We start from the raw sequence: 15881 nt of genomic DNA, 5'->3' as shown, positions 1-15881 counted from the left end.
TTCATGATAGCAGCCATTCTTTCTGGAGTGAAGTGGAATCTCAGCGTTGTTTTCATTTGCATGTCTCAAATGACCAGTGATGTTGAACATTTTTCATGTATTTATTTGCTATTTCTACTTCTTTGTCTGAGAAATGTCTGTTCATTTCAGATGCTCATTTTCAGATTGGGTCTTTAAATTTGGGAGGTCTGATTTTTTTTAAGTTCTTCATAGATTCGAGATAGTAGACCTTTGTCTGAGGGACTGCTGGTGAAGATTTATTTCCCACATTGTGGGTTGTCTCTTTACTCTGTTGGTGGTTTCTCTTGCTCTGCAGAAGCTTTTTAATAAGCAGAGATCCCACTTGTTGATTGTTTGTGCTAGTTCACAGGCAACTGAGGTTTTGTTCATGAAATCTTTTCCTACCCCAATGTCTTCAAGAGTTCTACCTAACTTCTGTTCCAGCCAGTTCAGTGTTTCTGTTTTAATATTTAGATCTTAATTTGTTTTGATTTTAGCTTAGTGCATGGTGAGAGATATAGGTCTAGTTTTAATCTTTGGCAAGTTGAAACTCAATTTTTCCAGCACCATTTATTAAAGAGGCTATCTTTCCTCCAGTGAGGGTGTTTGGTTCGTTTGTCAAAGATGAGGTGGCTGAGTGTGTCTGGAGTTGTTTCTGCATCTTCTAATCTGTTCCACTGGTCCTCAGGTCTGTTTCTTTGCCAGTACCATACTGTTTTTATCACAGTAGCTTTGTAGTATAGTTTCAAGTTGGGGATTGTGATACCCCCTGCCATGCCTCTGTTGCCTAGAATTGCTTTTGCCATTCTAGGTCTCTTCTTGTTCCAAATGAATTTTTGGATTGTTTTCTCAAGGTCCATGAAGTATGCTGATGGAATTTCAGTTGGGATTGCACTGAATCTATATAGTAGTTTTGGAAGATGGCCATTTTCACTATGTTGGTCCTTCCTTCCCAGGAGCAGGGGATGACTTTCCATTTTCTGATATCATCTTCAATCTCTCTTTTCAGAGTACTTTAGTTTTCAGAGAAGAGGTCTTTAGATTTCATTTGTTAGGTTAATTCCTAGGTATTTCTGTTTCTTAGATACTATTGTGAAAGTAATTGTTTGCCTGTCTTTCAGTGAGTCTGTTGTTTGTGTAGAGGAAAGCTATTGATTTTTCCGTGTTGACCTTGTATCCAGCTACTCTACTGAATTTGGTTATTAAGTTTGGAAGACTTTTGGTGGAGTTCTTGGGGTCTTCTATATAGAGTATCATGTCATCTGCAAATAATGACAATTTGACTTCTTCATTTTCTATCTTTATTCTTTTTATTTCTTTCTCTTGTCTAATTGCCATGGCTAATGTTTCCAAGACTATATTGAACAGGAGTGGTGATAGTGGACATCCTTGTCTTGTTCCTGATTTTAGTATGAAGGATTTCAGTTTTTGACCATTTAGTATGATATTGGTGGTTGGTTGTTCATAGATGGCTTTTATCAGATTGAGGTGGAGACCATCTATTCCAATTTTTTGTAGGGTTTTTATCATAAATGCATGTTGGATTTTGTCAAATGCTTTTTCTGCATCTATTGAGATGATCATATAGTTTTTGTCCTTGGCTTTATTGATATAGTATATTACATTTATTGATTTGCGTATGTTGAAGCATCCCTGCATCCCTGGGATGAATCCCACTTGGTCAGGGTGTATGATCTTCTTGATGATCTTCTGCACTCTATTTGCCAGTATCTTATTAAGGATTTTTGCATCTATGTTCATGAGTGAGATTGGCCTATACTTCTCTTTTTCAATTGAGTCTTTTTCTGCTTTGGGGATCAAGGTGATGCTTGCTTCCAGGAATGAATTTGGGAGTATTGCTTCCCTTTCAATTTTTTTGAAGTGTTTAAACAGTGGTGGCAGTAGTTCCTCTCTAAATGTCTTGTAGAATTCAACAGTGAAGCCATCAGGACCTGGGCTTTTCTTAGTTTGTAAGTTTTAATTACGTTTTCAATTTCATTGATTGATAGTGGGTTGTTTAGAATTTTTAGGTCTTCTTTGTTCAACTTTGGTAATTCATAGGTATCTAGGAATCTGTCCATTTCTTCTGTGGCCCAAAAGCCCTATCCTCTGGGCTGGGAGCAGTGGGAGGGATGGTGGCCAGGAAGCCCCTTCCTCTGGACCAGGAGCAGTGGGACGCAGTACCATGGTCTGGTGGTCCGGTGTCCTCTGTGTCTTTGTCTTTGTAGGGTGGAACCAGGTGGCTGTACAGAGGAGTGGGGGTGGAGGTCCAGTGGATTGTTGCCAGGGTGCGGGCTGATTCTGCATGTTCCCCGTGACTCGGGACCTCGGTAGGGCATGAGCAGACCTGCCTGTCTGCAGCGGGCTGATTCGGCGTCTTCCACACGACCTAATATTTTTTAAACTATAAAAAAAGAAATGCCCATCGTGAAACCTGTACATCCAAGAAAACTTTATTTTCCCAGTCAGTATCCTCTGACCTCTCCCTGTCCACCCAGGAAAAGATCATGTTCTTTTACACACTGTACTTGCATTCATTCAGCCTGCAAAATTCAATCCTTTAATACCAAGAACATCAAGTCTAGAAACTAATTTTTTAGAAGTCCTTGTAACAAAGACAAGAATTTTAAAACTGTCTTTGGAGACAAAGCATCCCCTGGTAAAGTACTACTTCTAAGCCTGCGTTGTCTTTTGATAGAAATGATAGAGTACATATAGCCCTTCTTTCCTGTAATTCTTTCAAGAGGAGGCAATTTTCAAGTCTAATGTGTTCCAAGAATACAACTTCATCACTGTGGCCTGCATTGCCCTAAATGGAAAAGATGAAGTATTTTCATGTTTTCAGAATCACACAAACTGTCAGCATTTGCATGTTTCTGGGTGGAAGTGCCATGAAATGTTCAAGGGAAGAGGGCCTGGCATTTCTGTTATTGCATCAAAGAAGTCCCTCCAGGCTGTGCAGCTCCCCCAAGCTAGAATTATAATTCCAAGTGAAAAGAATAAACAGCACACGTTTCAGAATATACTGTTTATTCTGAAATTTCAGTGATTTACTGTGTGTCTTTACTATATCCAAGAGGAATAGACAAGAGTTCAGTTAGAGTAACAGGTCCACAGATGTCCCTTGCCAGGTGGTCAGTTTTATGAGACATGTTACAAGGCTGTCCAGGGTTCCCTTTTCCTAGGATATGGCCCCTGATCCCATTGTCCTGAAAATACATATTCATTTTTGCTTCCCAGCTCTTGCTTGAAGCTCAAGCTTACATTACAGCATGCTATAAAGAGCCTCCTCAGAACTTACAGTGAGATCATTCACTGACACATACAACTCAGATAAAATAAGCCTTTAGGATCCTGACACCCACCAGGAATCATCAGAGGAGATGTGCTATTTCACTGACTTTCTGACCAGAGCCTTCTCTTCCCTCTGTCTTAGCGACTCCACTCTCCAAGTTATGAAGGCCATTACTTCCCAGGCTTGTCCAGTGTGCTATGTTAGGCAGAGGTGCAAGGAGATTGCTGTCAGAAAAGAAGCAAAGGGGCTAAAGGCTCAGAGTGACTTGGAAAATCATAAACCCTCCTAGAGACTCAAACTCCCTCAACTTCTGACAAGGGGTCTGAGCCTGGGTTGAATAATAGAGGGGTGGCTTGCCAGGTGCACCTGTTGAACACTTGATGCATACATTATCATGAAATGGTATGTTGGCTTAAATAATACATTACTGTATTAGTTTCACCTATTTATTTTTACATTTTAAAATGTGACTGTTGGGAAATGTGACACTACCAATTTGGCTCACATTATACATCTGTTGGAAAGCTTGAATGGTGGCTGCAGAAGCCTTGGCTCAAGTAATTGGAAGAAATCTTGAAGAAAAATCATGCTAAATATTAATACTGTCCACCAGCATATCAGTTCCTTATCAATACTTACCTAATTACTCTGCAGCTTAATGGCTTAAGTCAACACCTGTCATGTCATTGTTTCGGTGGGTCAGGAATTGGAGTGTGGCTTGGCTGGGTCCACTGGCTCAGTGTCTGTCAGAGATGCACACAGGGTATCAGTCAGGACCTTGGTCTCCTCAAGGCCTAACTACAGGAAGATCCACTTCCAAGCTCACTCTAGCGGCTGGCAGCAGGATTCAGTTTTTTCTGGGCTGTTGGGCAAGAGCCTGAGACTCTCTTGGCACTGCCTGAAGGATGCCCTAATTTCCTTGCCATGGGTACTGCTCCATAGGACATGGCAGCTTGCATCAACAGAGTGGGCCAAGGAGTTGAGCAAAGGAGTGTGCATGCCAGCCAGCATGAGTGGCATCTCACCCAAAGGCCTTACAGAAGAAAGTGAATACCAGTAGGCAGGGATCCTGAGGAGCCTTCTTAGGAGCTACTTAGCACATAGATCATGGGTCCAGTTTGCCCTGTACTCACCCAGTTTATGCTGCTGTATTGGGTCTAATGTGCTACCTGCATGCTGGCTTGTTAATGCATGAAGAAATTCTGAGATGCTCTATGAGAAACTACAAACAGGGACACTGGAGAACAAGAGTAGGAAATGAGCAGATAAGGACAGGATGGAAAGAAGACATTTCACTGAATACTATTTTCCATTTGTAAAGTCTTGAGCCGTGTGTGTGTGTCTTTTTTTCTTTGTGTGGGGGATTGAGCCCAAGGCTTTGCATATGCTTAAGTGCTTGCTGTACCCCTGAGCTCTACCCTAGCCCCATATGTGCATTATCTTCTTTTTAACAAGGAATATCATGAGAAAGAGGGAAATGAGTTGCCTGTGTTTCTGAAACACCCCATACTTGTCTGTTACCCTTATTTTGTAGGACAGTGGCCTTTCACAGAGTGAGCTGTGTTTCCCTAGTTCCTTCAGGACCTTGAAGACAGCTCAGGCTTGCCCTTGTCAAGGGAGCTTTTCCTGACCCCTGCCACCAGTATCCAAGAGCATCTCTGTGCTCTGATAGTTATTCTACCACACTAGAATAATTGGATTGCTGTCTCTGACCCCTACCAACTGGATACTCTTTGAGGGCAGGTGCATAGTCTTTTGAGAACTTGTTTTCCAATGACTTGGGCTCTGCTGGTTGAATGAATAAGCAGGAGTTCATAGCAGATGCAGAGGTGAAACGAGGGTCTTAATTCTCCTTGGGATCCTACCTTGTGGGGAAGTAAATGCTGTGGTGAGATCCTGTTAAGAATGCATACCAGGAAAGGGCCTTAGTGTCAGGGCCTCAGGCCCCTACCAGGCCATCAGCCATCCTATGCCCCCAAGAAGTGACTTTGGGGACCATTTCCCAATCAAACATCAACCCCAATATAAGCCTATGCTAGCCTCCCGGGTTCCCAGTTCCCTGAAATGTCATGAGCTCAGTTCTTCCAAACAACTACAGAGTGGAAAGTGTCACCTCTTAATGAAAATCACCCTGGACAGATGGTAGCACCAACCCTAGCGGAGCAATGGACTTCAGGAAGAGTGAAATGAGTTTTCTACCATCCCCTCCCACATCCCAAGTGCTACTAGAGAAGCCAGCTTGGGAATACCTGCAGAGGTGTGCTTGCATAATAAATAGGCTATCAAACCATGCTAATTGCTAGAATAGATATTTGCACATATGAATATGTTTAATGGGGATTCATAAACATTTGTTTCTGGCTTTAAATCTCAAATAGGTGGAGAAAGTAACAGCTTCTGCCATAGACACAAATGTGAGCATCAAAGAGCCCAATTAAAACTCTGATTTTTAAAAAACTATTAAGATGGGGCCAGGGATTTATCTCAGTGGTTCCACTGCCTGCCTCGCAAACACAAGGTCCCAAGTTCAATCCCTGATACCCCCCCCAAAAAAAGAAAACCACTAAGATGAAGCAAAATGAAATGAACTTTAAAGGACTAAAGGATATAGATCTTCTAAGGACCCCAAATGACAAGTAATTCCAGGAAAATCCTATTAATTAAAAAACACCACCCTGTGAAATGGCTCCCATTACAGTGAAGGTGGTTAATGCCCCGGTCTACAATACCTGTGTGGGGTACAGATTAGCTTTAGAAGCTACAGCCATCTGTTAAGGGGAGGCTGTTCTTTCTGCTTCCAAAGATATTTAGGGCCCCAAAGAAGTGGAAACCAGCTCCAACATAAGTTTGTCCCTTGCTTGGCTGAAACAAATAATGAACACAGGAAAGTTAAATAATCAAATGTGAAAGTTGCAAACATTATGTTGAATCGCTACCTTTCCTAAGAGGTACTGAGCTTACCTTCAAACAAAACAGTTGGTTCTGCTAAAGTTATATATGCTGGAGCATCACAATCTTAAATTAAAACCCGTGAACACAAGAGTGACAGTCCAGGCCATGGATGCTGCTTCTGCTGGTGTCAAGGAGGGATGGTCCTGTTTGTCTTTCACTTTCGGGAAGGGAAAGGTCCACTGGAGGGAGTAGGAAAGTGACATGCATGTCCTTGGTCTCAGAACTTCCCAGTGAATCTCCTGCCTCATCCTTGCTCTGCAGAGCTCAGCAGGGCTCCCCACTCCCTGTGGGACCAGGAGCCATTCCGCCAGTGGCTTGGAGTTTCAATCCCCACTCCCTGGTGTTGGGGAGGTGAGATAACATGCCTGGTACAATAGTTTTAAGAAGTTCTTGTCTGACATAGCTCCCAGGTAAAAAGTAGATAGACTCTAAATAACACATTAGAAACCCTTCTCACCTCCTTTAAGTGTCACGGTTCAGTTACGGTTCAGTTAGCCAGGTCAGACTCCACTGTGAAGTCACCGTGAGTCCCTCACTCAGATGTCCCTGGCAGCAGTTTGACGGCTCTTCTGTTGTTAAGGCCATAAAGTCCAGGTTTCTTTGCACCTCCAGCTGCACCTCTACTCTCAGACCTCAATTTTAGAAATTTCATTTTATTTTAGTGTCCTCACTGTCATCAGACAGCAGCCCCAACAAGGGACTTCTGGCCATATGGACTCCCACTGGATCCCAGGGAAACCTCCCAGTGCAACCGGGGCTGATGAGTACATTTTCTATAGACATAAAGCCTCATCAGACCAATTAACCATGGCAGCCGTTATACTCCCATCCACAGTCATGAGGGAAAGTCATTTTAAAGGGCCCTCAAAGGAGAACACATGGCTCAGTTTTAAGGCTTCATGACAACTTCTTTGTCAACTTGTCCACCCCTGTGAGTTTCTTAAATACACTAAGACGTGGTCCCTCACAGATAAAAAGGGAATACATTTATCCATTAATATCCATAGGGATGGGTTGGTTCTGGGATCTCCCTCTGATACCGTGGTCACTCGAGTGCCTCATAAAATGGCATAATATTTATATGTAACCTGTTCACTTTCTCCCATATACTTTAAATCATGTCTGGATTGATTATAATACCTAATTCAATGTAAATGATGTATATATATATATATATATATATATATGTGTGTGTGTGTGTGTGTGTTAAACCCTATTGTGTAGGGAATGCGGACATAAAGTCTACATGTTCGATACAGGTGCAAGTTTTTGAGTATTTTTGATCAGCAGTTGATTGAGTTTGTGGATGTGAATATGAGGCTGACTTGCAGTGATATATCGGTAACCATGGACATTGATTGAGGGCCCCTCTGCCAGACCCTGTACCCAGGATGTGTGTAATGAGCTCTCTGGGAAGCCCTTTAAGACAGGTGCCAACTTGTTCAGTTACCTGAGTGGAAGCAGAGCTAGAATTCAACCTGGGCAGTGTGACCCTAGGATCCCTCTGCATGCTCTAACCCCTGCAAGCTGCTGCCCCCCACCAGTGCCCCCTCCCACCTTGAGAGGCACTGTGGGTTGAATGAGGTAATGTCTAGTAATTGCTTGGCTCATCTGCCACAAATGTCATTCAGCAGTGAGAACTACTGCCCCGGAGTCCAGAACTCAGGGTCTGAGAAGGCCAGAGGCTCCGGGACAGGAACGGGGGTGGCTCTGATGGGTGGGCATCATTAGAGGATGAAGACCTGGAGGTGCTCAGGGTGTCAGGGTGTGGAAGGCACCCATATGAACCAAGTGTGATGCAGATTAACAACCCCAAACTCCATCCTTAGCCCCTTAGAACATTAGTTTGCCTTCTTTTTTCACAAACAGTTGGAGATCCTCACCCCATACCCTGGGGCCTAACCAACAGTCAGTTCTCATTGTCCTTTTACTCTTGGCTTATTGCTTTTATTTGTTTGTTGTTTAATATAAGTGTGACATTCTAAGTTCTTTTGGAAATAAATAAGTGAGGAAAGCACTCCTCAGAGTGTGGCAGCTGGTCAGGGTCTGGACACCACTACAGTGAAGCTATTTGTGTTCCTGTGGAAGTGGCCACAACCTGCAGTGTACTTGCCATACATCAAATATGGGCAGGTCTTGTGGGTGCCATAGTTTTTGTCTTTTCTTCGCCAACCATGTTTTATTGTTCAACTATGACCTCAGAACACTCCCAGTCTTCCTCAGGCTCTTGAAGAGGCCACTTTGATGTGATCGGCATTAAAAGTGGAGGGCTTTATGAGTATTGAATCAAACTTGAGTGCAGGAGAAGGGAAGGCACTGTACTTCGCAAATGAGTCAGGGGGTCTGATGACAATCATCAGAACACAGCAGAAGAGCTCCTGTTCTCGGATGGTGTTGGGAATTGAGCCTTGGTTAACCCAGCAAGGGCCTGTGCATGTATTAGGGGTTGGAGTGCAGTGTGGACATGACTGATCTTTCAAAGTCTATGGTCTCATGTTTTGATAATAGCACTACCCAGGATTGCTGTGGGAGTGTATGTGAAATGTAGTCACAAAATACACTGAATGTTTACATTTCTAAAAATTCATTACAGTAAAAGACACATTGCCATGTATCCCCCTCACAATATTTCCCCTTGCTGTGAGCATACTTATCTCATCATTCTTGCAGCCCTGGAGTTCTCTTTCATGGTTGTCTTTAGTTGTGCTGTCCTGGCTTCCTGGAGGTTCTGAATTAATTCAAAATGTTTACATTTCATGGTCATTCTGACTTTGGGGAAGAGCCTTATGCTGTATGGTGCCAGATCTGGTGAACAAGGTGATGAGGAGATACCATAATGTTTTTGCAAGCCTGCCTTTCTGCTGAACGGCACTCAGCAGCAGCATTCATTGTATTTTTATCATAACTCATAAAGACACTCGCAAAAGAGAACTTTCAGAACTGCTTCAGAAGGTAGCAAGAGTGGTAGGATAAGATATTGAAAGTGAAGAGGAATATTTTGAGGGGGCTTAATGACAGTGTGTCTTTTACTGTAGTAATTTTTTATTTAAACACACACCGTATCTTTTGATCAGACCTTGTATAAGCTATCTAATGTGATGTTTCTATTGCCACTTTCTCATATTGTGAAATAGTCAGAGGTCTCATTTGAATTTCTCTGGAGGTTTCTCCTGAATACAAAGTATTTGTGCATATTTCAGAGGCTTAGACATGGTTTGCCTGTGCCCCAAAAGTTCATGTCCTGGAAGCTTGGTGCCCACTGTGGCCATGGGAAGAAGTGGCAATCCTAGTAGGAGGTGATTGGTCATTGGAAGCATCAACAAGAGCAAGAAGGGATTCTGGCCTCATGGAATGAGTTCATTCTCACAAGAGCAAGTTGTTATAAAATAGTGAGCCTGAATCCTTTTCTAGGTTCCAGTCACCATAGGATCTCTCCCTCTCGCATCATTTCCACCATGATACTGCCTGCTGTGTTGTGATGTAACCAGAGGGTCCTTCACCAGCAGCCAGAGAAATGAGGCTGCCTAATCCTGGACTTCCAGCCTGCAAAACCATGAACTAGATTTGTCTCTTTCCCTTATAAAGTCCCCTGCCTCCAGTATTTTATTACAGTAACAGAAAGTAGATACATGTGATCCTTTGTTTTTAGACCTCATCCAGAAACAAAATAAATTCATTTTTAATATGACAGATAAATTCAGTGATAGATTGGTTATTATTCATAAAGCAAAGGGGATTCCTAGCTGCTTTTCTTTTGGAAATAATGACAAAGGTGGCATAGTTCCATATAGACATGACAGGAACCAAGATCCAAGAGATGACTTAGCCAGGATCTGAAGGCATGAGAGGCAGTGTGAAATTCAAACAGATGTGTCTTTATGTATTGACACATGTCTTAGTCTGTTCTGTTTCTATAACAAAATACCTGAGGCCAAGTAATCTGTGAAGAATATAGGTGCAGCCCGGGATTTAGCTCAGTGGTTCCGTTGCCTGCCTCACAAGCGCAAGGTCCTGAGTTTGATCCCCAGTACCAAAAAAGAAAAAAAGAATATAAGTGCATTTGGCTCACAGTGCTGGACTGGGGAAGTACAAGAACAAGGTGCTGGCATCAGGTGAGGGCCCTCATGTTGCACCATAACATGACTGAGGGCACTAATCAGGTAAGGGCACCATCCTAGGGTCCTACCCCCATCGATTCATCTATTAATCATTTCATGAATGCCCCACCTCCGAATACTACCAACATAATTCTGGGAATTAATTTCCAAAACATAAACTTTGGAGAGTCTCATTCAAGCTATACCAACACACTGAGCATGTACTATTCTCTGTGCTGTCACTGTGCTACTCCTTGGGGACTCAAGGGTAAAGCACAGTCCCTTTCCCTAGGGTACTTCCAAACAGTGCTCTAATAAATCACCAAGATGTCCATTCTCTTGGGGGCCCAGCAGTTTAAGGAAATGAATGGCCGGCCTGGCGTATAGAGTGATGTGGGTGACACCCTGCAGTCTCTGCTGATGTTTCCTGCATTGCTTGGGGTCTAAGGAATAAAGGAATGTGGCTTGCCCACCCTGTGAGGAAGCAGATTTGGTATCCCAGTGGTAGTGGCTTCAGCAACTTCTCAAAAATGACTTGGATTTGTCTCTGTTTTGTTTCCTGGAACAAATAGAAATGTTTGTCTACATTGTGAAGTGAGAAATTCATAGACTCATGGAATCTAAAGCAGGACTAGACCTTTACGACTGCCCAGCATAAACTCCACTGTATGAATAGGGAAAAGCGATGGGGTGGGCAGAGGTCAAGATAAGTAACTAGCTGTAGACACAGACAGTTGCGGCAGAAGCAGCTCCACACTGACAACTCTTACCCTTAGTGCACCCCAAAGGTCAGCAAAATCATTTTAAATATTCAGAGCCATCTACTGATGATGTCTTTAACTGATCTTTAAAAGATCCTAAGCATATTTTGGGGACAGTTTTCAGAAGCTGACTTCAAGGAGAATAGTGAAGTCTTCAAGTGCAGGGCAGGGCAGCCTCCAGACAGGTGCCTGAAGCCCCAGGCTTTGTGCCCATTGAACTTTCCCTGACACTCCCTGGCAGAACCCCTCTGCTCTACCAAGCACTTTTCTAGGATGCACTTCTGAGGAAGAGGTCTTTTGAGATCAATTAATCCATAAAGAAATAACTGAACAATTGCTGGTGAGAATGTGATTTTTCATCATCAGGAATAATAGTCTGAAGTTGTGTTTCTTGTCCTCGTTCTTAGCGCCGATGAATTCAAAGCCTCTGTCAGTATGGACCTGAGGCCCCAGGAGTGGAACATGCCCTTTCTCAGGTGCAAAGAGCTCCCTTCAGAGTGGTGGTCTCCACCCAGCAGCATCTTTGGGCAAATGTCTCCTGCAGCCCAGGGACTAATGGAGGCCAACGCAGCTACCAGCTCACACTCAAGTTCATTGCTTTGTGGCTCACAGCAGAGCTCCAGTCCTTCTGTTGTGTTCTTTACCATGAATATCCCTGGGCAGGCTTGGGGACACAGCTCAGCACTTGGACGAGGAAAACACCCCTTTATCCCTGATGTCTAAAACAGCATATCCTTGAGCCTCCGCTTCTTACCCTGTGACTGTCTCGAGGGTTAATTTCCATCAATCAACTGTCTGCTATTTCCTATGTGCATCTGAGGAAAACCATTTAAAAGAAAGAGGGAAAAAAATTAGGAAATCAAATAGACTTATTACTGAAATGTTGCTCTTATTAAGGTGATATTTTAGCATTGAATTATTTTGAATCTGCTAAGCATCTGTACCTCTTTGTTCCCTCTTTCAGAATGCTAGAAGATGACCTTAAGCTAAGTAGCGATGAGGACGAGAGTGAACAGGTAAGATTTTTCTGACACACTGCTGTTCTTTGGATTGATGTGGGCACTACTGACCCCATGGATGGGGCTGGGTGTGACCTGAGTCATGGAAACTCTGAATTGTGCTGCTTTGTGCTGCTGGCCGTTGCTTTGCTAATTATGAGCTCCTGTGCAGTTGAGCCAGGCTGTTGAAATATCTTGGCCTTCACTTCCCTTAAAACTTTAATTCTATGATTATTACAGGGAAGATGGCTAGAATCAGGTTTCCCTGAGTAACAGAGCCCCTCCCTTTTTTCTGGCAAAGCTAACTGGCCTTCTAGAGCTCAAACATGTGACCTTCCCCTCATCTGTATGCGGCAGGCAAGCTGTAACATTAAATATTGAGAAGTCTTATACAGATATTATTAACACAGAGAAAGCGCGAACACAGAGGTGAGCTAAAATGATGAATAAAAAATAATCACGCTCAGTCTAGGCTGTTTGTCTTAAATGATAAATGTGCTTGAAATATTCTCCCTTGCTGTTGATTTATCAGCTGGAGACATCAGTCAGGGGGGTTATAAATACTCTTCTGATCAGTCAGTTAAGGTGAAAAAATATCCACTTAACATTCATCACTTTAACTTCTGCATTTCAAGAAATGTTTGTGTTTTAAAGCAAGTTTGAAAACACTAAAGACAGATTTTCCTACACTTGAATTTCCTTTTTCTCATCACCTTCACTGTATTTTGTCAAGTTTGGATAAATGGCATGGGTAGAAAGACAATTCAGAGGGGTTTTATGAGTCATTTTTACAGGTAATACAAAATACTGTATGTGTGCCACTCAGTTGAGTTTGGAATCGAAAACCTAATACAAAGGCATCATGAAAGGCTGCTGTCCAGACATGTAAATACAAATAATGTACAGCGAGAGCAAGAGAGGTGAAATGAAAGTCAATGGAGAATTTGTAGGGAAAATGTCCACACAGAATGTGGCAGTTGGGTCACAGGAGCCAAAGATTCCTCTCCTCGTGAGGGGAGCAGAGCAACAAGGATATGAGGGGGTTCAAAGAATCTGGAAACCAGGTTGGCAAGCGGAGAACACCCCAGAGAGATAAGGTTGGTGAGATGATAAGGACTGTCTTGAGTATTTTAGAGACTGATTAATTTAACTTGCTCCTGCATGGTCACACCAGGCAAGCGAGTACCCACACCTCAGAAATCTTAGCCGAAAGGTAGAAAAGCTTCCCTCCTGATTTGGATTCATCTCTAAGAGATTAAAAGCAAATTATTTCATCCCTTTGTGTTTTATCTGATTGAGAGGTATGGTATGAATGAAGTCATGTCAAATGTGTGAAGTGTATATACTTATATTTCAAAAAGGAGTCACGGGCTATTTTATTTAGCCAACGTTTCTTAATTTGGAAATACTTGAGCTATTTCCAGAAAATATTTCCAATGAAAACTCAGTTTAAACTCATTATGAATAATGTACTATACACACACTCTAAAACAGTAAAACCTTTCAGTTGACTCACTCACTTTATGAGCTACTCTTTTCCAGTTTGTAGCCATTGATAACATTGTATTGTGAATAACCAGGCCACATCCTTTATTCTTGCATTTAATCCCTATGCAATAAAAGAAACTGACAGAATGAGTGATTTGTATACAATAATCCCTGTTGCATAATTAAGACTCCACGCAGTGCTTTTGTATATGGCACTTTAGGTTACTGCTTCAACACTAATTATTTTAAGTTGTTCTGCTTTGACCTATAATAGTGCCCTGGTCTAATAAAAAATGCATAATTTCTGGGCCGGGGATTTAGCTCAGTGGTTCTGCCACCTGCCTCGCAAGCACAAGGACTCGAGTTCAATCCGCGGTACCAAAACGAAAAAAGCATAATTCCCTTACTTCAAAAAAAAACTAATGATATATTTTTTTCTCCCCAAGACCAAAATGAGATTTTTCCCCCAAAAGAATGTAGCATGTACACACACGCACACATACTTCATTCTTCTTTTTCTGACATTGTGAGATGAGTGAACATTTACCAGAAATGATTTTCCCTGACATAATCAGAATTTGTCCCTTACCCCAAAATCTTTCAAAAACTTACCATGTACTTCCCTGCCTCAGTAAGCACTCTGAGGTCCTTAACCTTTTCTTACATTATATCTGATTGTCTGTGAATACTGGCACAATGTGAACACCGGCAGATGTCCACAGTAGCTGCAGGTTCCTGCACCTGCTTGGCCTCCCACAGTCAGCCTCTAACTCCTGTGTGTTTGAATCCTCCTGTCTAATGCCACCTTTCTTCTTCCTTGTGATCTTAGAGATAAAGACAGCAGTTTAGTTCAGTGATGAGGACCGCAGGAGCCTTCCTCCAGAGTTCAAATCCTGGCCCTGTTACTTAGTAGCTTTGCAGCCTTGGTCTGGCCCTCAACTGCTGTGCTTCGGGGCTCCATTTGGAAACCGAAATCAGTGCTAGATCCCCATGCCTGCCACTTCCTCAGAATGTAAGGTCACCAGTCATCTTCAGGTCACCAGATCAGTAGGCAAAATTTGTTTGCTTTTTATTGTTTATAAAAATGATAAAAATTAACTGGACATGGTGGTATAGGCCTACAATGCCAGCTACTCAAGAGGCTGAGGCAGGAGGATCACATGAGACCAGGATTTCCAGACTAGCCTGGACAACATAGCAAGACTACATCTCAAAATTAATTAATTAAATAATTAATTAGTGAACAATAAAATTAAATACAATATACGTAGAGAAAAGCACATGTACCCTAAGTATACAATTTGTTCAATATTCATAAAACAAATAGCATGTAACCAACACCCAGATCAAGAGACAGACATAAATAGCCTCCCCTCCCAGTCACCAGCCTCCAGGAATAATCACTCTCCTGTGTTCTAACACCACAAAGTAATTTTGCTCATTTTTGAACTCTTATATCAGTGGTGTCATCATAAAGAATGTACTCCTTGTGTCTGGCTTCTTTTACTCAAACATGATTTGTGGGATTCACCCATGTTGTTCCGTGTAGTTGAAGTTGTTCATTTTCATTGCTGTATTGTATTCCATTGTACACATATACCATACTTTATCTATTCCACTGCTGGTGACCAGGGGGATATTTTGAGCTATTAGAATAGTGCTGTTATAAGCATCCTTTTATGGCTCTTTTATTGGCATATGGACCACTTCTGTTGAATCTATACTCAAATATATAAATGCTAAGCAACATTGGCAAATCATCCCAAACCATTTTCCAAATGGTTGTACCAATGGACATTCCCACTAGCAATGGAGAAGAATTTTAGTTGTTCCCATTCTCACCAGCTATTTCTTTTGGATTTTTACAAGATACGTGGGTTTTAAGTTTTCTATTTTGCACTATATTCATCGAGTTTGTTACTGTGGTAATGCTAGCCTCATAAGATAAATTGGGATGTATTCCCAGCTTGTCTTTTTTGTTGAAGATGTTTTGTGAAAATTGATGTTACTTCGTCTTAGGAAGAATTCTCCAATGAAATGATGCAGGCTTGGAAATTTTTTAAACTTACAAATTCTATCTCCTTAATTGTTATAGAACTACTCAGATTATCTATTTCCTACTGGCTGAGTTGTAATATGTGTTCTTCAAGTAATCAGCCTATCCATGTTTATGTGTGTAGATTTCTCCACAGTATCCCTTTATTGTCCTTTTGATGCCTGCAGAATCTGTAGCTATAGCCTCCATTTCATTTCTGATCCTCATCATTTGCCTGCCTATTTCTTTTTCCTC

The 15881-nt window shown here is 42.1% G+C and overlaps 1 protein-coding gene across 2 annotated transcripts in view; it reads left to right on the top strand.

Annotated features, from left to right (window-relative positions):
• Aff3 (ALF transcription elongation factor 3) overlaps positions 1-15881 on the top strand; it is a 521980-nt gene that overhangs the window by 382295 nt on the left and 123804 nt on the right. For both annotated transcript variants that reach the window (XM_004844437.3, XM_004844436.3), the window contains one exon: positions 12070-12121. In XM_004844437.3, coding sequence (XP_004844494.1) covers positions 12070-12121 — 52 coding nt within the window. The remainder of the gene's footprint in view (positions 1-12069; positions 12122-15881) is intronic.

Source organism: Heterocephalus glaber, unplaced genomic scaffold, assembly GCF_053883595.1.
Source record: "Heterocephalus glaber isolate CG9 unplaced genomic scaffold, H.glaber_assembly_v1.0 deba00000470, whole genome shotgun sequence".
Classification (NCBI taxonomy): domain Eukaryota; kingdom Metazoa; phylum Chordata; class Mammalia; order Rodentia; family Bathyergidae; genus Heterocephalus; species Heterocephalus glaber.
The sequence above is the reverse complement of the archived record's forward strand: the minus strand, read 5'-3'. Positions and strand labels throughout refer to the sequence as shown.